The following is a 23,339-nucleotide window of genomic DNA, read 5'->3' as shown; positions in this document are numbered from 1 at the left end:
CCCACGGGCCTGGCCTGGCACAGAGTGGGCATCTGAAATGCTTACTGAGGAGCAAATGAAACCACCCTGAAAATGCCACTGCCATTTGTGCAATTGCTGTGGTTTCACCAGGGCCCCACTATGTCTGGGCTTTTTGGAAGCACCACGATGAGCGACAGGTATAAGTCTCTCGACCTGGTGGCCACACTGTGGGGAGACTTCCATTTTCGCTGACCTACTGCTGTGGGGCCTTCCTGTCACTTCCCTAGGGAGAACCTGGGGGTCACCTTGTCATCTTCTCCTGCCATTCTCCCCTGAATTCACTTTAACCTGGGAACATTGCAGGTACCGTGCCTGACCACTGCCCCTAGGGTGGGCACAGACCCACTCCCAACGTCTCATACTTTGAGCCCCCCGCTCAGTGAGGGCAATAGCCATCTGTCCCTTTTGTCTGTGCCCGAATTCCGTTTTGAGCACTCAGCGTGTAGTGTCCTCTGAAGTGGCCGGCTGTATCAGAGGAACGGACAAAAGGGCCCGAAGGTTGGCACACTCTGTGTTTAAATCTTAAGTCCACTCTTGAGGCCACCTCTGAGCCCTTCCACAGGGCACATCCCCTGAGGGGCGAGGATGAAGTGTCAGGCTTAGAGGCAGTGCCATCTGTACCGACACAGCAAAGCAGAGCTCCGGTCCTCTGCCCAGCCCACGCCACCCCCGTTGCTCCTGTTGGAGTGGGAGGGAGGCTTGCAGTTGGCCTGGCATAGACCCCAAACCACCAGGGCAAGGGGCGGAGGGGCTCCTGCCACAGCTGAATGGAGATGCTGGAAGCCGAGGAAGCAGGGTGTTCTCCTGAGCACTGACCCACAGCGGCAGCAGGAGGTGCCACAGCATCACTTCCTGGTAAGTTTGTACGTCGGGACAGTACGCCGGGAGCAGCAAAGCCCTGGGAGGCACCTCAGGGTGCTAGTGCCCCTTTTATGGGGAAGGGGCTATGGGTGCGTCTGTTGTAGCCCCGAGAGGTTTAGCTGTCTGGGAGTCTGAAACATACATCATTGGACCGTGACCTGAAAGGGCACTCCTGGGCAGGGGTACAGTGGGTCTGTGGCCCCAGGTTGCGGGGTGGAGTTGGATTGGGGGAGGAGGAGGTGGGCTTTGGCTCAGCAGGAACAAGATCTTTCTCAGATGGAGCACCACCTGAAGGTCGGAGAGCTGGGGAGGTGAGCAGGCCATGTCTCCAGAGCCTGGGGACGCTGGAGCTCTGCCTGTGGGCAGGCAGCGGGGGCGGGTGGGGAGTGTGTAGGTCGCTTCTAAATGAGTCTTTGTCAGAGCTGACAACTCCAGCCTTTCCCATTACCCAGTCCCCCCAGGGGCTCATGTGGAGACATCTTGCCCCGCCTCCCTGTCCACACGGCCAGACTTCACTGACTTGCCCAAGGACACCCTAACTCTCCCAGCCAGGGCCCGGCTCCTCATCGCTGCATTCAAGGCTCTATGACTGGGGCCCTCTCCCCAATCCTGACCTCTGGGCAGACTGCCCGTGCTGTTGGGCCCTCATTCAGGTGCTGTCCGTTGCCCAGCAGGCAGCCCCTCGGCTGTCCCCCAGCCCCCGTCAGAGTTGGGTGGGGGCCAGGCAGACGCCAGGCCACGTTGGGCTCTAGGGGCCCCTGCGCGTGGCTCCCCTGCAGGCCCTGAACGGGAGGACCTGCCTTCCCCGCGGTGTCCGAGGCCAGGGCAGGAGCAAGGACGACAGGAGGGCCGGGTGCAGTCCCTAAAACAGGCTCTTTAATAACATTATGTCTTCACTGAAGAGCTTGGCGTCTCCCCCCAGCGCGCGGGCGCTGCTAGTAGAAGGAGTACTGGTTCTCGACGGCGCGCGCGCGGCCCCCCGCCGCCTCCGGGGGCTCGTCGGTGCCACTGGCCGTGGCCTCCAGCAGGCGCTCGGCGCTGTCGCTGCGGCCGCGCGCACTGAGCGGGCCGTCGGACGGGCGAGGGAGCGCGGGCCCGGACGCGGCCGAGGACGACGAGGCGGACGATGAGGAGGCGGCGGCGGCGGCGGCGGCGGCGGCGTCCGAGGGCGAGGCAGGCGGGCAGGGGGCGGCGGCAAGGCTGGCGAAGTAGTGCTGGCCGGCTGGCTCGCTCCAGCAGGCGGGGGGCGCGGGCGCGGCACTGGGCGCGGGCCCCGGCTCTACAACAGAGGCGGCTGGGCGTTGGCACGGGCCAGGGCAGGATGGGGCGCCCGGGGTCCCACCCGGAGGCAGGGCCGGAGGCGAGGGTTCCCGGTTGCAGCCCACTCCCTCGGCTGACTGAAGAGGTGGCCGCGCGCGCACATGCGCACACACGAATGCACGCGCGCAGCTGTCCCCTTGCCGGACAGCCTCATACACCCGCCCACACTGCCTTTCCCCTGCAGCTCTGCACTGAGCCCGGCGCTGCTCGAGAGCGCCCCCTCCCCGTGCCAGGAACCACTGGCTGTGGGCTCTACTTCGGCGGGGCTGGGGAAGGGGAGGGCACACCTGAGGCTATGGGCTAGGAGACCTGGTGCCCACCCCACCCGGCTAGCTCTGCTGGATCACACTGGCTAGGCGGGGGCATCTTACCAGGTGGGGGGCCCTGGGCCCGAACATAGCTGCGCAGGGTGATGTCAGCGGAGCCCCCCGACTCCAGTGGGATGGGGTGCGTGTGGAAGTGGCGGAGCATGTCAAGCACGGACTGGAACCACAGGTGTTGCACGTGGCACTGGCCGTGGCCATTCAGGGACAGGCGCAGGTGCTGTGGGCACAGGTGGGCATAGTCAGTGGTGGGGTTTTTTGGGATGACCAAGTCTCAGAGGCCAAAGGGGGCTGAGTCAGATCTGGGCCCCTTACCTGTGAAGCCCATCTGTGAGGGGAACAGAGCCGGGCCAGCACAGAAGAGAGGAGGCATTTGTCCCAACACTGGAAACACCCACACTGTGGGCCTATGTCCTTCACACTCATCTTTAGCCCCCCCCACACCCCAGAAGATAGGAATTACTGTCCCCATATTAGAGATGAGGAAACCAAGGCCAGGGGAGGGGGAGTGACTTGCCTATCAGCACAGAGCTGGGACGAGAACTCCTGCTGTGTGATTCTCCCAGCCAGGGAGGCCAGGGCTCTGCTCTCTGACCCTGCAGAGCCAAAGCCCAGAGGGGTGGGAGGCACCCTGAGGCTGGCAGGGGAGGAACGACTGCATGTGCTCCTTACTTGTGCGGCTATGGAGCACCTGGGGCAGGTACCTCCCTGGGGCTCCAGGGCCCTGGCCACAGGGCAAGAGGCCATAGGCCTGTGGTCTTCACTGGAGAGCTACAGGTCTCTGGCTCAGCCCTGTTTTGCTCAACAGGCATCCCACAAGAGGAAAGGTGACTATCTCAGGTGTGTGTAGCATAGGGAAGGTAGTGGGAGGGGTTCAAGGGTGTGTACATGGCCTCAAGCCCAGAAGGGGAGCTGGCCTTGCTGCCTATGACATAGAGGACAGAGGAGCCCTGGGGTGGGGCAGGGCAGGGTAATGGTCCCAGCATGAGTTCTGCCACTCAGCAGGGCGAGAAGCTGCCAGGAACACTGAGAGCAGTGCTGGGGGCACCACCTGCAGCCCAGGGCAGGGACTTAGCCTGAGAAGAGCAGCCTAGCAGGGTCCTACCACAGCCTCATATCTGGGCCCAGGGCAGAGCTGGGACCCAGGGGTGGGTGGAAACAAGGCCGGTGCATCTCAATCTTCTGGAAAACCTCCCAGACTTCTGAAGGTGAAAAGAGCTGCCTCTGGGAAGGTAGTGATCTTCATTTCCCAGGAGGTGTGTAAGCAGGAGGCTGAGGTTCCTGCTCTACCCTACCACTAACTTATCGGGCCTTGGGCAGTCAACTCCATGCTGGGAGAAGAGCAGCCAGGCTGAGAGGTGAGGTTCAAGGCTGGGTCTTGTCCCAGGAAGGAGGGGACCCTCCCACCCACACTGTTCTTGCACGTACCATGGTGGGCTGGCTGGGCACCATCCCAGCCTCTGGCTTGGGCACGAGTCAGATCCAGGCCCTCCGGGGAGGCTGCCTGGGGCAGTGCTGGCTAAGGAGTAAAGTGTGAGCCACCAGGGATAGCATTAAGTGCCTGGTTGTTGGAAGAACTGGTAAGGGTGGCTGCTTGCCAAGGAGGTGTCCCGGGGGAAGTGCTACCCGCTCCATGGTGGGGCAACGCTGCCAAGGACAGACGCCCAGGGAGCCACTGGGGGGCTTGTGCTGCACCAGCCGGGGGTTAGGGGAACTGGGAGCCCACAGACAGACACTGCCCACCAGCTGCAGGCCCGGAGTGGGAGTCCTCGGGTGCCCCCTCCACCAGCCTAGGCTGATGGGATAGCGTGTCCTGGGAGGAGCCCAGGCTGGGTCTGTTTCCTTATTGGAAACATGGCACGGAAGAGGGGGCACTGAGGTTCCTGCCCTCTCTGGCCACACTGTCCCCCCCACCATAATCGTTTGACTTTTCTGTCATATTTTCCTTTGCAGTTTAGGTCGTTATAGCACGCGATTCCCTTCCTTGAGAGTTTGCCATCTGGGCACACTGTCATGCCTCTGCTCAGGCTGGGTCCTGTCCGGATCACCCTTTCCTCCTGTCTTCAACAATTCTCCCTCCCCTGCACAATTCAGATCAGGGTCCCCCTCCAACACTGACCCCAAGGCCCTGCCCTCTCCTGCCTGCCTGCGTGTGTTTCCCATACCTGTCTGAGCACAGAGGGTTTGGTGGCTTGACCTTAGCAGGGAAGACGAGGGGTTCCCAGGGGTGGGTGGGGCTCTGAGGGCCTTGGCTGAGCCCAGCCCAGCATTCAGGTGGTTCTGGGTGGAAACCCTCGGAAGCCCCAGAGCTATGGGACCCCTGAGGCGTAAGAGCCAAAGGAGCTTGCAAAGTCAGGTTAGTAGAGGGGCCCGGCCGCCAGCAGGTGGCTTCCTGTAGCCCCCTCAGAGAGGTGTGGGAGGGACACAGGTGATTCAAGGAGTATGGCCTGGGTTGGGGGGGGCAGGTTGGGCCATGCCTGTGCATGTGCAGCCCACCCGGGGTGCAGCCTCAGGACCAGGGCTACCTCAGCCCCTGTCCCTGAGGGCTAGCCGCTCCACCCCTGTGGCCCCCCCCACCTCCATGCATCCTTGCCTTGGCCTTGCCCTGAAAGTTGAAGGTCAGCACGTACTCCCCGGGCCGAGTCTCGCTTTGGCGGATCACGAAGAGGCCGTGGCTCCGGGGCCCACCCGCCAGCACCAGCTGCGCTGCCTTGACCCGTGACAGCGTCCCGTGGAACCAGGGGTAGTCAGAGAGCTCCGGCTCGGGCTCGACCTCTGGATCTGGCTCTGTCCCCTCCTCCCCTAGGGAGATGACAATGTGAGGGGGACAAATAGGCAGATGAGAGAAGGGAAGTAACGTCTTGTTGGTATTTTACATGTCAAACGCTGTTTGAATACTTCCATAACTAGGCAGGGAGCTGACCCAACCCACTAGTTAAGCATATGAGGTAAAGTGAAGCACAGAGACGGGGTGGGCTATCCTGGGGTCACTCTGTAAGTCAGCAACAAACCTGGGAACAAATTCAGTCACCTGGTCCTAACCCCTGGCTTCACCCCCTTCCGGGAGCATTTTCTACTGAAACCAGGTCGAGGGGGAAGGGCCGGGTTCCCGGACTGGCCTACAAAAGCCAGAACTGTGGAGCTGAGTGCAGGACCTGGTTGGATGAGATGTCACAGCTTCTGAGGCTCAGCAAGACCTTTGGAGGGGGCCCAGGAGAGGACAGGGGGAGCAGCCTGCCCTCACCAGTACCTGTATTATTGCTGTCACTGCCGCTGCCGCCCGGGGATTCCAGGGTCTGTAGGAAGGTCTCTAGCGGGACGTGGATCAGGGACTCTCCGACGGCATCTCGAGCTCGGCTGTGGGGGGCTGTCACCACAGCACCCATGGCTGCTGTTGTCTCTGGGGGCCGGGGCACGTCTGCTGCTGGGGAGGTGGCAGGTAAGAAGCACGTCCCTGTATCTGTCCACCACCTCCAACCCTGTCCCCTACTGCTCTCGCCATCTCTGCCGCCACCTACCATCTGTCAGGACCTCACAGCTGCAGGAGGCCACCTGGCTGGCTAGACAGCCTCCTCGGGAACAGGAGAGTTCGGCATCTTCCTCACTGTCACTGTGGAGGTGAGAAGGCACAATCACGTCCTGTCGTGGGTCTTGGACCCAGACCACAGGCTGCTTATGGAGCCAGGCAGCGGCTGGTGGTCTCATGACCAGCATCAGCCCTCTATTGCCCTCTGCTCACCTGCCTGCTCCCTCTGCCTCCATGCTCCTCTGTTCCACCCTCAGTTGGCTGTGGCCACCATGTGAGTGATGGGCCACCAAGTGGGTACAGTTCCCCTGGAAGCCACATGACCCCTGCCCACTAACCCTGAGGGGCTGGCTGCCTCCTGGGATCCCATGGAGACCTTCAAATGGTGGGAAAGCATGGTGGGGGGCCAGGCCTGGGCAGCTCCCTTCCCTGCCTGGGGCCTTTGTCTCCCCATCTGTGACACAAGGTGTCTGGGACCCTGCCAGCTCTAAAGTTCTGCAAAGTGAGGCTCACCTTCACAGGGGCTGGGGAAAGCATTTGCACAGCAGATGGTTGGGAGGGTGGCAGAGGGATTACAGCCACTTTGGGGACCTGGGCCTGGGAGGCTCTCGGGATCTTACTTGTGCTTCCTTAAATGAAGCTGTTAATTAGGAAGCAGCAGCCCCTCCCCCCGGGCTTGGCTCACCCCATTAGCCAGAAGAGCTGCTGCCAAATGCTCAGCCTGCTGGCCATCCTGTTCCTGCAACTCCCAGCCTGGGATCTCTCCTGGACTGTGGCGCCGGCCTCCCTGCTGCTCTTCCTGTACGCTGCTGACCGTAACTGCCCTCTGCTTATTACCAGCCATGGCTCCCACAGCCCGACCAACAGACTCCTAGGCTCTCATCAAAATCCCTCCTCGCCAGCCACCCTGAAGGCCTTGATGTTCCCTGCAAGTCCCAGGCCCTTGTACACTTCCACACCATTTGTTAAGCTGTTCTCTCTGCCCTCTCCACCCCCTCTGCCTGGCTCATGTCCACTCTTTATATTTAAGCCTTGGGTTAGGTGAGCACTGCTACCAGCAAGCCTTCCCTGACCCCGGCGTTGGGTTAGGGGCCTCTCCCCAGCCCCCTGGACTCACTCCCATCACTGCCCATCTCCCAGTGGTCTGAGGTTCCCCTGGGGTGAGGACAAGACTTGGGTCAACTTCTTTCCAGGTCCCCAGGCCCTGGCCCTGCAGAGCAGACCTTATAGAGCCTGCTGGGGGTGGGGAGTGACCCTGGCTGGCACCAACCTGGCTTGGACTGTGATGAGAAAAGCCCATTTCTCAAGGTTAGCACCTGTCCTGCCCATGAAGGCTGGACCAAGGGCACAGCCAGCCTGTCCACCTATCCTAGGGCCACCTGGATACTCACCCGGGGTCTACGCAGCCCTGGATGTCCGCTACCCACGAGTGCTTCTGCAGCGAGTCGATGGTCTCCAGGATGTACTCGGCCCCGTTCTCCACCTGGGGAGGAGGGTGGCAGGGTGTCCAGATCACAGTTGGCCCTCCAACCTCCTCCACCCTCAGCAGGGGGGCTCCAGCCCCCAGGGCAAATGGCCAGAATGGCTCATCCTAGCCCTCTCCCACCAGGGCTTGTAGGCATGAGCAAAGGGAAGACACGGGGTGTGGCAGGTGGGGGGACATCATTAGGCACCACTCCAAACTCAGGCCAGGGTCCCAGAGGCACAGCCTGCAGCTCAGCTCGCGTCCTCAGCAGCCCCTCCCTCCTGGATGCCCCCCGCCAGGGTTGATGTCCAGTCCACTGACCTCAGGTCCTCAGGCCCTGGAGACCACCTTCAACCCCTCTCTAAATGGGGAAACTGAGGCCCAGGGTGGGGGTGGCAGGTGGGCAGGTGGCAGGCCCTCTGCCTCAGGGCTCCCGAGCATGATGCACAGTTCAGTGGCCACCCAGCAGGTGAGTGCCAGGTGGCCAGGGGCTGTGTCCTCAGCCCCCAGTCTGGGCTGACTCAGGGTATGGGGCTGGCAAATGTTTGCTAAATGAATAAGTGAGCTTGTGACTAAACAAATAGGATAACAACACAAACCCAGCCAGGAGCCTGGAAAAGAGGGTGGGGGCCTCACACAGCTTCGAGTGGGCAGAACCAGGCCTCCCTGGGGACTGTGCCTCACAAACACTCTCTGATCCTTCGAGGAAGCACGGGGACCACAGCCCTAACAGCCTGGAGCCCTGTCCTCGGTAAGCCCAGCAGGCCACCCCAGTGATGTGGGGCCTGGGAAAAGGACGGGCTGCCCCCAGACCCACCAGGGCGCCTCCCTGACCACCCTCGGTGCCTTTGTGCCCTCCGTGGGACTGGGCTAGTTCCCACACTGCAGTGCCCTGTGATGACGGGAACATTTGCATAACTGCTGCAGGCTGGCCACCAGTGGGATGGGTGTGTGCTGGCTCCAAAAGGGGAGGCGGGGAAGTGAAACTCTGATGAGCTTCACCCAGACCCAGGAGGAGGGAACAAGGGGCCCAGATGTTGGGCAACTACCAGGGCACTTGGGTCTGGAACCCATAGCTGGATTCAGGTCCTAGCTGCGTGCTAAACATCTGTCTAGGGGCCTGGGACTTCCCCTTCCCCGTCAGGGCACCCTCCCCCTGCCCTGCTCCTGGCCGGGCTCTGGGGCCTGACATTAGCCCCCTCACCCTCACTCCCCCTGTGGTGACCTAAAGTTGTACCACCTATGAGGGAGGTGACCTGGGGTAGCCAGAGCCTCTTCAGGGCTGGGTGGGGCCTCACCTTGAGCACGAACGTGTTGTCCTTCTCTGGCATCTCCAGGGGCATGGTGGTGCGGACCTCGATGATGGCCGAGAGGGGGATGCTGACCTTGGGCCTGGAGGCCTGAGGAAGGGCAGTGAGACAGTGGCCCTATGGCCCCCTGACACCCCCTCTGATCCCCTTCCCACTCCCAGGGATCAGAGTGGCCCTCAGCTTAGACTGCTGTGGCCGCCCTGGCACAGAGGTGTTCCAATCCCATTTCACAGAATGAAGTTGACAGAGGGGCTCCTGAAAAACAGAGAGATCTCCTCCTATAGTCACACAGCAAGTCAGGGACAGATCTGGGATTGATACAAGTCTCCTGCCCCCAAGCCCCGAGGGGTGACACCCTGCCCCCGGCTGTCCTCTGCCCAGTGCACCCACCAGATCTGTGGTTTTCACACTTTTGACCTTGACCCATAGTAAGAAATATATTTGACAGCGTGGCCCAGTACACACATGTATAGGTAAAAATACCTCTGAAACGAATGTTTCACCAGACAATATTTACCCTTCCTGTGTATGATGGAGTGTGATATTTTCTATTCTATTCTAGTTCATTAAAAAAAATGCTGGTCTCCTACTTCAGACTACACTTTCCAGAGCAGGGCTCTGAACCTCTGACTCAGAGCAGGGCTTGTTTCCAGGTGTGGGTAAAAGGGACAACGCTGCGGGGTTTCCTCAAGGTGAGCTGGCAGGGCGCCCTGGGACAGCCGCTCTGTGCCCGGCCCTACTTGTTCTGCCTCAAAACTCCTGGCCATGGCCCTGAGGCCCCTGGGGCTGGCCTGAGACTGGGATTCCCGGCAGGGCTCGGGCTCTGGGACAGGGACTTTCTTGGGAGGAAAGGGAAACGGCCACACATTTGGTGGGCAGGCAGAAGGGAATTCCTGGCAGCACTGGCCACTGGCCAGTGGGTGCAGGGCTGAGCTCGGAGCAGTAACTGAGGGGTCTGGCTGACCCCTTGTGGGACCACCACCCCAGCCAGGGAGCTTGGGGGCAGGGCAGACAAAGGTCTGCAGGGATGGTCTGCACTGGAGGTGCTATGGCTCCTCAGCCTGGTGTCCGAGGACCGCCTGTCCTGGTCCAGCTGCCTCCCTCCTGCTCCAGCCACAAATCACTGTACCCCCTTCCCTGAGTGCTCAGCTGATTTCACAACTCTAGGCTTTTATCACTCAGCTTGTGCTGCCGGAGGTGCCTGTCCCTGGGCCCCTGCCACTTAAGCGGCCCAAGTTTCCCCTGCTTGGGGCCCCAGCACACCCAGAGCTCACCCCATCAACTGATCCTGCAAATACCGGTTTCCTGGTGGCTCCCCAAAGGCGGGGGCCAGCCTCATCGCTCCTTGGGTCCCCAGGGTTGGCATGGCATAGGGATATGAGGGGAGCTGGGGCTCAGAGACTCTTCCTGCAGAGGTGAGGGGGCAGGGAGCCAGAGACCTGACTCACGGCTGTGACATCAAGGACTGTGTGACAAGGAAATCTAAGGGTCCAGAAAATGGCCCCTGAGCCAGCAGATCCCAAGCTCCTGACTGCTCCAAAGGTGCAGCTGGGCCTCCCAGGGTGGGTGACAGCAGGGGATGCCAGCAAGGCTGCCCTGTGTGGCTTGCTCACCTGGGAAGCCCATCTCCCGGGACCAGATACATCTGGTAAACACAATCGTGGCTCTTATTGTGCTATGATCCACCCTCCCACCGGGATCACTCCAGAACACCCCCAAATACCCCCCAATTACGTGACAAAAAGGAGGAGGAGGGCCCAGTGACCTCTCAGGAACCCTGCCCTCTGCCAGCAGTGACGGCGATGGGCTCTGTAGGGAGGAAGGGAGAGGGAGCCAGCTGCTGCATCCCCTCCCCCTCGGGCAGCAGAACGGCTATTTACAGACAGGCAGCTGTGACTGCCACTCCGGCTGAGGCAGTGAAGCCCTGGGCCTCTGCCCCTGCCCTTCGGGTGACCCCAAGCAATCCCCACCCCTTGCTGGGCCTCGGTCTCTCTGCTGACAAGGAGTGGAGTTGGGCTTGGTGGTCTATGATCCCTCTCAGGGACCTAAATGGGGGACCTGGGCAGGCAAAAAGCCCTTGGGAAGTCTAGGGATCCTGGGACTTGGGGAGAAAGCTCTTCAGAGACTAAGTATGTTCCTGGGAAGTCACCTCTCCAGGGCCCATGTGGCTCATGGGCACCCCACCTTGGGGAGCCCACCTCCCGCACCTGCAGGCAAGGAGGCAGGGAGGGGCACCCAGAGTCTCCCACAGACTGAGAGATGGAGAGCAAGCCAAGGGTTTAAGGGTGACTAAGAGGGCACATGGGGACAGAGTGGGCCCTGAGGAGAGAGGCGCCTGGGCGGTGCCCGGGGGTGCTGCCAGTGGCTGCACCAGCACAACCTCCCACCTGCCTGAACCTCCCAGTGCGCAAGGAGCTCCCGCCTCCATGCTCCTTCCATTCCCAGGACCCCAGGCTGGTGGGTATAATTAGCCCAGCTCTGCCACCCACTGGCTGTGTGACTTTGGATAGGCCATATTCCCTGTTTGTACTCTGTGACCTGGGTGGGGACCACATGCTCACCTTGCCAGGGTACTGGGAGGGTGAGGGCCGGGTACTAGGTGGGCTCTCAGAAAGCGGGCACTATTGTTAACAATCATTCCCACCTTCCAACCAAGGCAGGTGTGCCAATCCGGACACACCCTTTGAGGCTGCCATCAAGAGGGGGAGGAGCTGGTGCACCCAGGTGAGCAGCGACACTGGTGACAGCCAGAAAGAAGCTGACCTTTCCCCTGGCCGGAAAAGGGTGTCCCGCACAGGGGCTGGGCTGGAGCCTGACAGCTGAGCTGGGGATATGCAGATCTCCTGGGAGTCCGACATGGACCTCCCAGGGAGTCCTCTTCTGGGTGTGAGGTCATTCCCTGCCCTCATCCCTTGCAGGCCTCAGCTCTGGGAGGTGCCAGCCGTTCTGGGGTCGCAGGTGAGGAGGAAAGGAGGGCAGGCAGCCCGGCTTTTCAGTATCACTGCCAACAGTGCCCCAGAACCCCTCCGTGTAGCCAGAGGGCCTTTCTTCCACTTATAGAGGAAGAAACGGGCTTGAAGGGGTGACTTGTCCAAGAGGCAGCTCTGGGCCCACGTCCCAGGCTCCTGCACCAAATACTGCATCCTGTCAACCAGACCAGGCCATGGGGTCCCCGGAGCCAGTCCCTGGTGACCTCAGCTGCTGTCCACGCACCTCCTTGGTCCCCCTGGCGGTGGGGTACTCACCTTGGGTGGCACGAAGAACTCTAGGCGGAAGCGCTCCCCGGCGACGGCCCTACGCAGGAGCAGGCGGCACTTCTGCCATTGGGCGGTGCCTCCCGGGCCCGCGGCCGCGTCGTCGGCCACCATGAAGCGCAGCGCGCCCTCGCGCTGGATGTCCACCAGCTCCACCTTGGCCGCCAGCGTCCGCGACAGCCGCAAGCGCCGCGTCCACTTGTCACGCGGCTCGGCTGGGGGCTCGGCGGCCCGTGGGGCAGCGCCAGTGTCTGGCTCAGGCGAGGCGCGCCGGTGCCACATGTCGCGCACGCCGTCCACCACGCACAGGCTCATGTTGCGCAGAGAGAAGCCCTTGCGGACGCGGGCCTTGGTCGCTGCGTGTGTCGACACGTCCTCCGAGCTCCGCGAGTGGCCGTAGGCCGCCGCCTTGAGGGCCGGCGTCTCCGCCGGCTCGGGCTCCATGGCGTCGGCGCGTCCTGCCACCAGCACGCGGCGCACCTCTTCGCCGAACACGTCCAGGAAGTTGGCAGCGAAGTGGCGGGAGAAGGAGGCCCCGGCGTCGGGCGTGTCGTAGGCCGGGTTGTCCCGCAGGAAGCGGCAGAACTTGTGCGCGAAGTCCACGGCGGCCGCCTGCGCGTGCAGCTCGCAGAACTGCCGCCAGTCCGGGACCGGCACCGGGACCGGGGCAGCCGCGGCGGGGCCGGGGGCGGCACCATTCATGGCTCCCGTCCCATCGCAGCCACTTGCGGCTGAGGGTGAGAAAAGCGCCCAGTGACTTTCGAGTCTCTGACCAGCGCACCCACCTGTCCTCTCCCTCCGGTTCCCCTGCCCCCAAGGACGCCCTGGGGCCGTGTGCGTGCTTGGGCTGGGGCTACGGCAGGCAGCCTCCAAGCCACGTGGTTGCGTGGAGAGACAAGATACACCTGGGGAGGCCGGAGGTGGTGTCTGCAGGAGCTGAGCCCCTGCACTCACTCGCTCCCCCTATAGGAGTCTCAGGGAACTTCAGCGTCATTTCTGGGGCTGGCATAGGAGGCTGGGATGACCGATGCCTTCAAGTCGGGTCCCCATGAGCCTCCAGTGAACTCACTTCCCTCAATAACCTCTTCTGGGAGCCCAAAGCTGGGTGGACAGGAAGAAGTCATATGCAATCCTGTGGCCTCTATCTTTGAAATATGCCAAGAGCCCAGCTCTTTCTCCTCCTTCCCCATCCAGGCCGCTGTCCTGGCCTCCTCATAACCCCTTCTCTTGCCTACAGTACTTCACCTACTTCTCCACTGGCCCCCCGGATCCTGACCTCATCCCCCTAAAGTCTGTTCTCCACCCAGGAGCCCAGTCATTATTTCTAAAACACAAGACAGATCAGGCCCCTCCTTTGCTCAAACATCCTGCAATGGCTCCCATTATGCTCAGAGTAAAAGCCAAAGCCCTACCCATGGCCCCCAAGGCCTGACATAATCTAACTCCATTTACCTCTCTGGGCGAATCTCCTGCCACTCTGGCTGCCACTGCCTCCTTGCCATTCCAGGTACATGCCAGCCACATTCCCACCTCAGGGCCTTTGCATGTGCCTGGAATGTTCTTTCTCTCATGCTTCCTCCCCTCCTTTGGGTTTCTGTTCAAGTGTCTTGTCCACTAGCCTTCCCTGACCACTCTTTTGAGAATAGTAGATGCCCCTGCTCCCTCTGGCTCTTTCTGTGCCCTCTGCCTGCTTGTTTCTCCATTGTGCTTATTGCCATGGGACATACCGTATATTTATTAATAGTTTTGCTTGGTCGTGTGTCCTCCTCTGCCCCCACCTTCCCCTGAGAATGCCACTTTCACAAGGCAGGGATTTTGACAGTCCTATAAATGGCTGTGTCCCCAGTGCTGGGAGGCACTCAGGAAACAGACTGAATGAATGAACAAGTGAATGTGTTCAGCACACCAGGCATGTCACAGCTGTCACCGCCTAAGCCCCCACACCAGGCCTGAGGGCACTCAGCTTGTTAGTGACAGGACAGGTCCAGGAATCTTACCCAGGTCTGCATCACTGTGAGACTCGGGGGCATCTCCCAGTGTGGATCAAATACAGTAGTCCCCCCTTATCCAAGGGGGATACCTGAAACTGTAGATAGTATGGAATCCTATACACTAGTATTCCGTAGTAGCTAGGACTACAAGTGCGTGACACCATGCCAGCTAATTTCTTTGTTTTGCTATTTATTGTGGAAACTACACCCTATTATGTTGTTCAGGCTGGTCTTGAACTCCTGGCCTCAAGCGATCCTCCCACCTTGGCCTCCCAAAGTGCTAGGATTACAGGCACAGCATAAGCCACCACACCCATCCCACTATGAATTTTTGATCTAATAACTGAGACAGCTCCTAAATGACTAATGGGCAGGTGGCATATACAGCATGGATATGCTGGACAAAGGGATGATTCATGTCCCAGGCATGAAGGAGTGGGATGGTGCAAGATTTCATCTTGCTACTCAGAACGGTGTGCAATTTAAAACTTAGGAATGTTTACTTCTGGAATTTTCTATTTAATATTTTGGGACCTCGGTTTTCCACAGGTAAGTGAAACCTCAGAAAGCAAAGCCTCGGATAAGGGGGGATTACTGTATGGCCAGTTTCCTTGGCCTTTTTTTTTCTTTAAGGGCCTGGTGTCTACAACAAGCATGATCAATTTTTTGTGCTGGCTTTGTTTGAAGGCCCTGCCACCTCAAGACTTCTTTCTTCTTTCCACCACAGTGGCCCACACACTTCCACTTGCATTCTCGCATTCCGGAATCCTGTTCTCTCCAGAGTTCCTGTCCAAATCTGACCTTGGAGAGGCCCCGATTCAGGAACCCAGCTGTCTACTCACCCCAGCTTCCTCCTCCTTGTTCCAGGCCTTTCTGTCTTTCACCATTCTGGAGCGCTAAACTATGGGGTGTGGGTCCAGTCAATCACTTGGGGGCCTTGCCTACTTGTTCCCCAATGTGGCCACCAGCCCTTGGGGTGCAGGCCCAGCCCACAGTGCGCATACACCCCTCCATCCAGGCCAGAGTGAACATTACCAATGGCAAATAACTGGGGTGATGTGGCCCTGCCCTGGGGAGCCCCTGTCTGAGGGGGCCAGCCTAGTGTTAGGGAGAAGGGACCACCCTTTTGAGGAACTGCGATGGAGGGTCATGCCCTCACCTGCCCTCCCAGGATCCTCAGTTCCCGGCATGCCCCTCCCTTGCAGCTGCTGGGAGAACCATCTCCTCTCTCCTCTGGGATCAAAACCCTGTAATTAAATGCCAGGTAAAAATAGCTGCCCTACTTCTATGAGATCATTTTCAGGGCCTCTGGGCCATAGGGCACTGTGGGAATTCCCTCTCTCCTTGGGGCAGCCTTGGCCATCGACCTGCAGTCAATAACCACAGGACAGCCCCAGGGAGGAAGCAGGGCCTCCTGACAGAGCTGTTTAGCACCTGGACAGGTTTCCAAACTAGTGGTCTCCTCATGCCTGGTCTTTTTCCTGCCTTGCTCTTCCTTTTTCACCTGACTAAGTCCTAATCATCCTTTAATAACTATTCCAGAAGCCACCTCCTCCAAGAAGCCTTCCCTGACACTACCACCCGTCTCCCCAACCCAGGCTGGCGCAAGTGTCTCCTCTGAGCTCCCACAGTCCTCTCCAGTATATCCCTCTAGCATGGTGCCAGCTGTAGGGTGCTCCAAGTATCTGTTTCCACGTCTCTCTCCCCATCTGGCATAGGCAGTCCTCAGGGACAGAAGGCAGGCCTGAGTCATATCTCAGGCTCCTGGTACTTGCTCCTTCCCCTGGGGGTAGAGGCAGGAATGCCCCTGCCACTACCACCATGGCCTCCAGGGATGGTGGTGAGTCCAGGCTGAGGCCTTTGTCTGACTCTTGGGGGTGGCATTTCCTGGGGTGGGAGAGGGGGTGGGGCTGCAGCTGAGCACAGGAGGCCCTGTTCCTGTACACCAAGCCTGTCCATTTACCCAGCAGGCCAGGGCTCCCCAGGGCCACATCTTTCCTGTACCACGGGGACCTGCGGGGGGTGGGGGAGGGCAGAGCAGGTGACATGGTAGCCTGGGAAGGCTAGATGTGCCTATGTGAGATAATTATGCCCTATGTGGGGCGGGCAGGAAGTCAGCCCCAGTGTAGCGTTCTCAGGCATCAATTTCTGTCTCTCCCAGCTCTTCCCGCTGGCTGGCAAAACCCTTGGCAGGGAGAAGGCACAGAGCTGGGGGACAAGGCCCTGGGGGAGGCTCTCACAGGTGGGTGTCAACTAGCCCTCACTGGAGGTGGGGATGGAACTCAGAGAGGAATCTGCCAAGGGTATGGGAGATGTGGCCACATGCTAGGCAGGGACTGGCCTGGGAGGCACCAGGGGGTTGGGCTGCCTTGCCCTGCCCTGCCCTGCCCTGCAGGCTGACTAGGAGCCTGTGGGCCGATGCCTGGCACAGCAGCCCTGTGTCCCCTGGGACCAGTCTGGGCTACACAGAAGCAGCAGGGGTTGACTAGCCAGAGGCCAAAGTCACCAAGTAGCAGTGCCAGCAGAGAGTCCCCCATGTGATTACAGACAGGGAGAGGAAGCCCAGACATGGCTCTCTGCAGAGGGGAGGCTGCAAGCCACAAGGAAGAGTGCCTGACCATGGCAAGGGCAGGGATGTGCCGTTGCCAACTGCCCTTGGGACCAGAATTGGGGAGGAGACCAGGTACAGGGACCTCAGCTGACCTGGGCTCAGGGCTTGACTCCACTGCTCCCCGAATGAGTGACATTGACCACACCCCTAGCCTCAGAGCCTCACTTTCCTCACTTAAATGGAAAGGAGAGGCTGCCCCTCCCTGGCAGGATGGCACAGGCAGTGGTCCCTGCAATGCTGTAATCCATGTGCAGTCATGGGTAGGGATGGGGCTTCCCTAACCTCTGGGTGGGGCCAGGAGGTGTTTCCAGCTCTCTCTAGGGACCAGGCAGTGTGACATTCAATCAATCAGACAGAGCCTTCTGTCACTGTGCAAGTGACCTCAGATCCAGATGCAGGAAAAACAGGGCCTGAAGGGGAGGGGAACCCAGAGGCCTGAAGCTGGGTGGCCCCCCCTTTGCCCCCTCCCCCCACTGTCCAGGCTGCCCTGGGCTCTCCTCCCTCCTTGGGAGTTCCCACATCCCAACCTCCCGAGGCCACTCTTCTGCCTGCCCTGCCTTACTCCATCCTCCTGGGCCTTTAGACTGTAAAACTCTCTCTTCCAGGAAGCCTTCCCCTGCACCACCCCCTGCCCCCTCCCCGGCTCCCATTGTCTCTGCGCCCCTTGACTCCCTTGTTTCTGTGGTCAGCGTCCCATTTCTGTCCCCATGGCCCCAGGGTGCCAGAAAATACCAGCTGAGTCAGTGTGGGGCAGTGCTGGACTGGGCACTGGGAGATCTATCTTGGCCCCTGTGTCTCCCAGGGCCTCAGCTTCCCCATCAGGGAAAGGGGGTGCTGGTGCAGTGGCCCCCTCTTTTGATGCACTAGTGATGGCCCTTGGACACTGAAGACTGGGACTCTGCTGTCACCTCACTGGGATCAGGGCCAGGTAAGGGGTTGTTTCACACCTTCCTAGACTTCTCTTGAGGACTGGAGTTGGAGACAAAGGGAGTCCAGCCAGGTCCCCTACGCTGCTGGCCCCCCATGGGGCACTGAGTGGGCAGGCCACCTCCCCCAATTCATCAGCCCCTGGTTTTTCTAGGCTCAGCTGGGCATCTGGCTTCTCCTGAAAAATGTTTTTTGTTCTCATCTCAGATCGGATGCGGCGTCAGAGGGTCGGTGCAGGGGATGGAGGGAGGGCAGGGCAAGCCTAGTCGAGTCCCTGCTCATCGCTTTTCCAAGCCTTGGCCTCTCCTTACTCCATGACCAGGAACCCAGGCGGGAGACCCCCGCCCCCAACTGGGCTAGACTCGGTCCAGCCGATGCAGGCTCGGCAGGGGGAGGGGGCAGCCGGCTTTCCGGTGGTAAAAATAGCGCTGACAATTGGAGATGGCAAAAAAAGGGCCGGTCTCCAGCCCCGCCCGCGTGCAGTTCCGGACCCCATGGCCAGGTCATTCCTTAAAATATTGATGAGTTCGTCTCGCCGCCCCCAGCTAATGGGCCGACGACCAATCGATGCGCCGCGCAGTGGGCAGCGGCCCTGGGGGCGGAGCGAGCCCCGCCTACATCCAGCCCAGCACCCCCAGCACCCTCCTCACCACAGGAGGCTGAGGAGCCCCGGGAGAGGAAGGACCGTCTGCAGTCCCGCAGCGCAGACTAGCGACCCAGCACCCTGAAAGGCTGCCCAGGCAGCATCCATCCCCCACGCCAAGATGCCCCCTTCCTCCTGCACCCTCCCTCAGCTCCGTCCTCAGAGCACCACCCAGACAGCCAAGTGCGCGCAGGGGAGATGATTGGAACTAAGGGGCCTCTGTTCTGGGCTGCGGTGGCCAGCGTGGCCCAACGCCAATGAACCATTCACAATGGGGAAACTGAGGCTTTCTCGTGTTAGGGCCCCAGAACACAAGAAGTGGAGACAAGGCCTCACTCTGCTCTCTTCCACCCTCCGGGAAGCTGGCCCAACCATGCCTGCTCTTGTCCTCTACCCTTCCGGCTCCTCAGGACCCTGGGAGCACTCGCCCACCAGCCTCACACTTTACAACGAAGGCTCCTTCCATCCTGCTGTCCCTCCAGCTGCCCCCCTGGCCTCTGTGGGGCAGTCCTCTCCACCCCTCCCCGTGTAGGACAAAGAACCATTGGGCAGGCCATCCCTCCAGCCTGGAGTGACTTCCACCCGATGACTGGGTAAGAGTCTTCCTCTCCCCTGAGGATGAAGGGACAGAACACAGGGCACATTCTGTTTCACTGCTGGGTATGTGGGCGTTGTTCTCAGGTCCGCCCTGCTCCTCACCTCCCTGGAGACCAAGTCCCCACAAGGCAGGCTCTGAACCAGGGCCTCCCGCCAGGGCAAGGATGTGGCTGGAATTTCCCAGCCCTTCTCACCCAGAATAACTGTGCTCACCCCACGACACTGGCAAAAGGCAGAAGTGGGCATGATTTCTGGTTTTAACACCTTTGCATCTACTGGGACTTTGCTGCAGAGTGGCAGTGTCTGACCAGTGACAGGGACAGGTATGGATTTAGAGCCTTTGGGACCTATGCCCCTGTATGGGTGGGTGGGTGGGGCACTCAGTTGTCCTGGCTTTCTGAGCATCAGTGTCCATGGCTGCTCTTCCATACGGGACACCCTCATGCCTCTCACATAACTCTCGGCCTTTGCCACCGTGGGAGGGTGGGAACCCTTCTGCTGAGCCCCTAGCTTTTACTGACACTGCAACCTTGACAAGCCCTGCTGGCTCTGGGGCCTGCAGACCCTCAGTCGCAGGGGCCCCCTAGCTGCATCTGACAGTTGCTCCCCATCACAGGGGACCCCACTGCTTCGGCATCTCCCTACATCCCCATCTGGTCATTTGACACGATGGGACAGTGGAGTGGTTAAAAGCCTGAGATCTGGAGCCAGACTGTGTGGGTTAGAATCCCAGGTCCCCTGCTTCCTAGCTGTGTGACCTCTTGGCCTCCAGGAGCCTCAGTTTCCCTGTCTGGTAAGAGCAGCATCAACCTTGCAGGGCTGTCAAGAAGACTAAATAAGTAGTTTGCTGAAAAATTAAAGCTCCTCTGCTTCTACTTCCTAAGTATCTTGTGTCCATTCCCTCTTTTCCTCTGACTGCTCTGGGCAGACTGCTGCAGACCCCCCTCCCTCCCCCCAGCACACAAACCCAGGCTCCACAGTGTGGCCAAGGTCTGCTTTCTGGAACCCACATCTAACTGGGCCATGCCCCTGTGTAAAACCCTTCTCCCCGCACATCTTTTCCATAAGGAAGAGAGGATTCTCTGCCATACAGATGAAGAAATGGGGTTCTGGCAAGAGAGGCGACTAGCCCATCATCCACTGGATTTGCACTGGCTCCCACACTGCGTCAGGCCACTTGCAGGTGAGTCCAGGGCTGCAGAACCTGGACCCACCTGCAGCGACGTTCCAGATCTGTCCCTTTCTGAAGCATGTGCCACTTCCAGTAGGGACCTGTTCTTGGGGAGCTTCCCCTCAAAGGGCACAGTGGGAGGACCCAGTCCCTGCTTCAGGAGGGAGGTGTCCACCCTTAGAGGAGGGGCACTCTGAGGGGCTGAGGGGCAGGGGAATCCAGAGCTGGGCCCTGCAGGAAGTAGGGGTCAGATGAGCAGGGAGTGGGGGTCAGGGCAATGAGCCAAGCCAGGGCCTGGGGGCTCAGGAGGTAGGCCCATCCTCCTTCAGGAGTGCCCAGTGCTGGACAGTTCCCGGATGGGCTCTGTAGGTGGAGAGCAGGCTGGGCTGGCTCCAGCTGCATTGGTTCTGCTTTCTCCTATCCCACCCTGCCCTCCTGGGGTTGCAGAATAGAGGGGCTCCCTCGCCAGCCTTGGCCTGAGCCTCTCTGCCTCTTCTATCCCAATGTCATGGACCTCACCTGAGCCCTGGCCCAGCCCCCTAAAACTGCAGGATGTGCCCCCCCCCCGATCCCTACCACTCAGCCTACCAGTCTGCCTTTGGGCTTCTTCATGACACACATACCAGTGACTCTTAACTGAGAATTCTGGTGGCTCCCCTCAGCTCTGAGCATCCCAGAACTTTGGGAACTGCAGGTGCATAAGGGTCCCTGGGCCTTTCTTTGAGCTCCTCAACTCCCAGCCTGGCTGATCTCCAGGTACCTCACTTACCACATCTAAGTTCTAATACATCCTCTTCCTCCAACCCCTGCTTGTCCTCTGCTGGGAGTCCCAGCACCCAGGCCGGCATTGCCCCACCTATTGCCACTCCTCTGCCCCAACAGCTGGCAGGCCCTGGAGCCTGTGGAGGCCTTGGAAATGCCCCTCCTTTATCCTGTCCCCACCTCCACCCTTGCCCCCTGCCCCTCCACTACACCACATGGCTGTGGCCTATTTCCTCCATGAGACTGTGAGCCCCTGGCTGGCTATTCTACCTACCCTGTCCTCAGAGGGTTGGAAGTGTCTAGAGAATGGAGCACAAACCCTGCTTCGCCCAGAGGAACCAAAAGATGCTGTGCTCTCACACAGCGACGCCTGGCCTGCTCTGCCCAGTGTGCGTGTGATCTCATGTTGAAGAGTCACACCTGCTATCCCCTGAGACACCACAAAAACGGACCCAACCAGGTGAGCAAGGAAGAGAAACCACCCCAGGCCCCTTTGGCCCCATATGGACAGTGTGAATCAACAGGCTGCAAGACTGGACCATAACCCCACGGGGACAGCAGCCAGGAGGCTGGAGGCACCTAACCCCCTAATTCCCTACAACCCAGGCCGGGCAGACAGTGCAAGGAGTAAGACCCAAGCTCTTGTCAGAGAGACGTGGTTTGGAGCCCTGGCTCATTGAATGAAGGACACTGGGCAATCATTTCACGTCCCTAAATTTGTTTCTATAAAATGGGGATAATAATAGTACCAAACCCACAGGGTTGTTGTGAAGACCACATGGGCAACGACACTGATGCCCTTAGCCTGGCACGAGTCAGGATGAAACTGAACGCTCACCCCTGGGAGGCCTAGGCTCCATCTGGGTGGGGGTCCCACTTCCAACACCCTGGAGGAAAGCCCACCCCAGGGGTGTGTGTTCAGTTCTCCCTAGGAGACCCACGCTATGTAGGCAGGAGGAGTTTAGAAACTTTAGACAGGTTTTTCACAACAAGGATAAGAATTAAAGCATGTGCATTAACCATCCATTACCTAGAAGCTTTCAACTAAGCAGCATCAGAAGCTCTTGCCACCTGCATTCACACTCTCCAGGCGGTGGGGGTGTTCCTGGATGTTGGTGGGACAGAATTCTAGGGAGTGGAAGGAAGCAGCTGGTGGGAAATTCTACCTCCGAGACCCCCATAAATGTCCTCATTCAAGGTAGCCTGAAAGTATTGCTGTAGCGGCTGCCAGATCTCTCCCAAAGTTCCTGGAGCTGAAAAGTTCTAGGTCACTCCCCAAATCAGTGGCTTTCTGCATGAAGCAGGGAGGCAGGAGGGAAGAGATTTGTTCAAGGTGGGGCAGAGAGGGGGGCTTCATTCAGATCAAGAGACAGCCAAAGTCTCCCAGGGGAAACCACGCCCCTCCGCCTCCCCCACCGCCCCGCCCTCCCAGAGGAGTTCACTCACTCCAAGCTCCCGGACCTGTGTTGGAGGGAGGCAACTCTTGCCAGTCCCCCAGCTAGGAGGCAGGCAGAACTAGTCCTAGTTTACAGGGTAGATGATGTCTCAAAAATCATTGGTGGGGTTCAACCCAGATCTGACAGCCGACCCTGAGGCTCTCCCCTGCACCAACTCGATGTGAACGTAGATTAGGGATTATCCATGTTCATGGTCTCGCCTGAGGCTGCCGGGTCTGCCTTGCTTGGCTCCTGAGAGCTCCAGTCACTGCAGAATCCTCTCCCTGAAGGCCCCACTTCGGGGATGTGGGGGCCCCGATGGGTCCCCTGACTCTGCCTGGTTTCAGCCCGCTGGGCTGGCGCGGTCCCGGCCTCTCTAGGTTCATCAATGCCCACAGGTTCATCAATGGCCGAGGCCGAAGGGCCTGAATGGAGGGCAAGAACCCGCCTCTTCTTAAAGGCCCCAGCCTCTCAAGCATCCTCGGCCATCCTCCCCACTATCGGGGGCTGCAGGGGAGCTCCCCGGGTGGGCGGGTTGAGAAAGGGGGCCTGGGCCAAACAGAGGGCGTGCCAATCCAGGGACTGTGGCCCGAATGGGGTTCTTCCCGACCTGCCCCCCGCGGCGGCCCTCACTCTCATTCTAGGTTGACCCCCCCCAGCCTAGGGAAGAGACCTGGGCGACCCCTCCCCAAGCCAGAGACCCCTTCTCCAGGGGGCCCGCGGCGCTCGCCCCCCCGCCCTGCCAGGGCCCTAGGAGGGGGCGGTGGTGCAGCTGCTACGGAGGCAGCTCGGCCACTCCAGCCACTCTCCGCCCCTCCAGGGATGGGGGTCGGGGAGCCGATCCCAGCCGGGGACGCATCCCCTCTCTCGCTCGCCCTCCTCCCTCCCACCTGCACACACAAAGACGACACGCGCGGACCGGGGCGCGTGCGGCCGCTCTCCCCGGGGCAGCGGTGCGCGCACACACGCACGTCCTCAGGGACGGACGGGGTCCGGCGTGAGGGACCAGGGGACGGGGAGCTGAGGACAAGCAGGCCATACCTACAGGCGCGCAGCTGCGGCCGCGCGGGCCGGGGCGCCGGCGGAACGCTGCCCGGACCGCGGCCGGGTTCCCGGGGCCC

The 23,339-nt window shown here is 60.2% G+C and overlaps 1 protein-coding gene across 1 annotated transcript in view; it reads right to left on the bottom strand.

Moving 5' to 3' along the window:
• Positions 1–1,736: 1,736 nt before the first annotated feature.
• SH2B2 (SH2B adaptor protein 2) overlaps positions 1,737–23,339 on the bottom strand; it is a 23,604-nt gene continuing 2,001 nt past the window's right edge. Inside the window, exons 2-9 of the mRNA XM_012663955.1 lie at positions 12,072–12,811; positions 8,815–8,916; positions 7,443–7,534; positions 6,044–6,135; positions 5,776–5,949; positions 5,119–5,327; positions 2,574–2,745; positions 1,737–2,161 (exon numbers count right to left, since the gene is read on the bottom strand). Of these exons, the coding sequence (XP_012519409.1) occupies positions 1,818–2,161; positions 2,574–2,745; positions 5,119–5,327; positions 5,776–5,949; positions 6,044–6,135; positions 7,443–7,534; positions 8,815–8,916; positions 12,072–12,811 (1,925 nt within the window). The 3' untranslated portion in view covers positions 1,737–1,817. The remainder of the gene's footprint in view (positions 2,162–2,573; positions 2,746–5,118; positions 5,328–5,775; positions 5,950–6,043; positions 6,136–7,442; positions 7,535–8,814; positions 8,917–12,071; positions 12,812–23,339) is intronic.

This window comes from Propithecus coquereli, unplaced genomic scaffold (assembly GCF_000956105.1).
Source record: "Propithecus coquereli isolate 6110/MARCELLA unplaced genomic scaffold, Pcoq_1.0 Scaffold840, whole genome shotgun sequence".
Taxonomy (NCBI): domain Eukaryota; kingdom Metazoa; phylum Chordata; class Mammalia; order Primates; family Indriidae; genus Propithecus; species Propithecus coquereli.
Note: the sequence above shows the minus strand (reverse complement) of the source record. Positions and strands in the feature narration are given on the sequence as shown.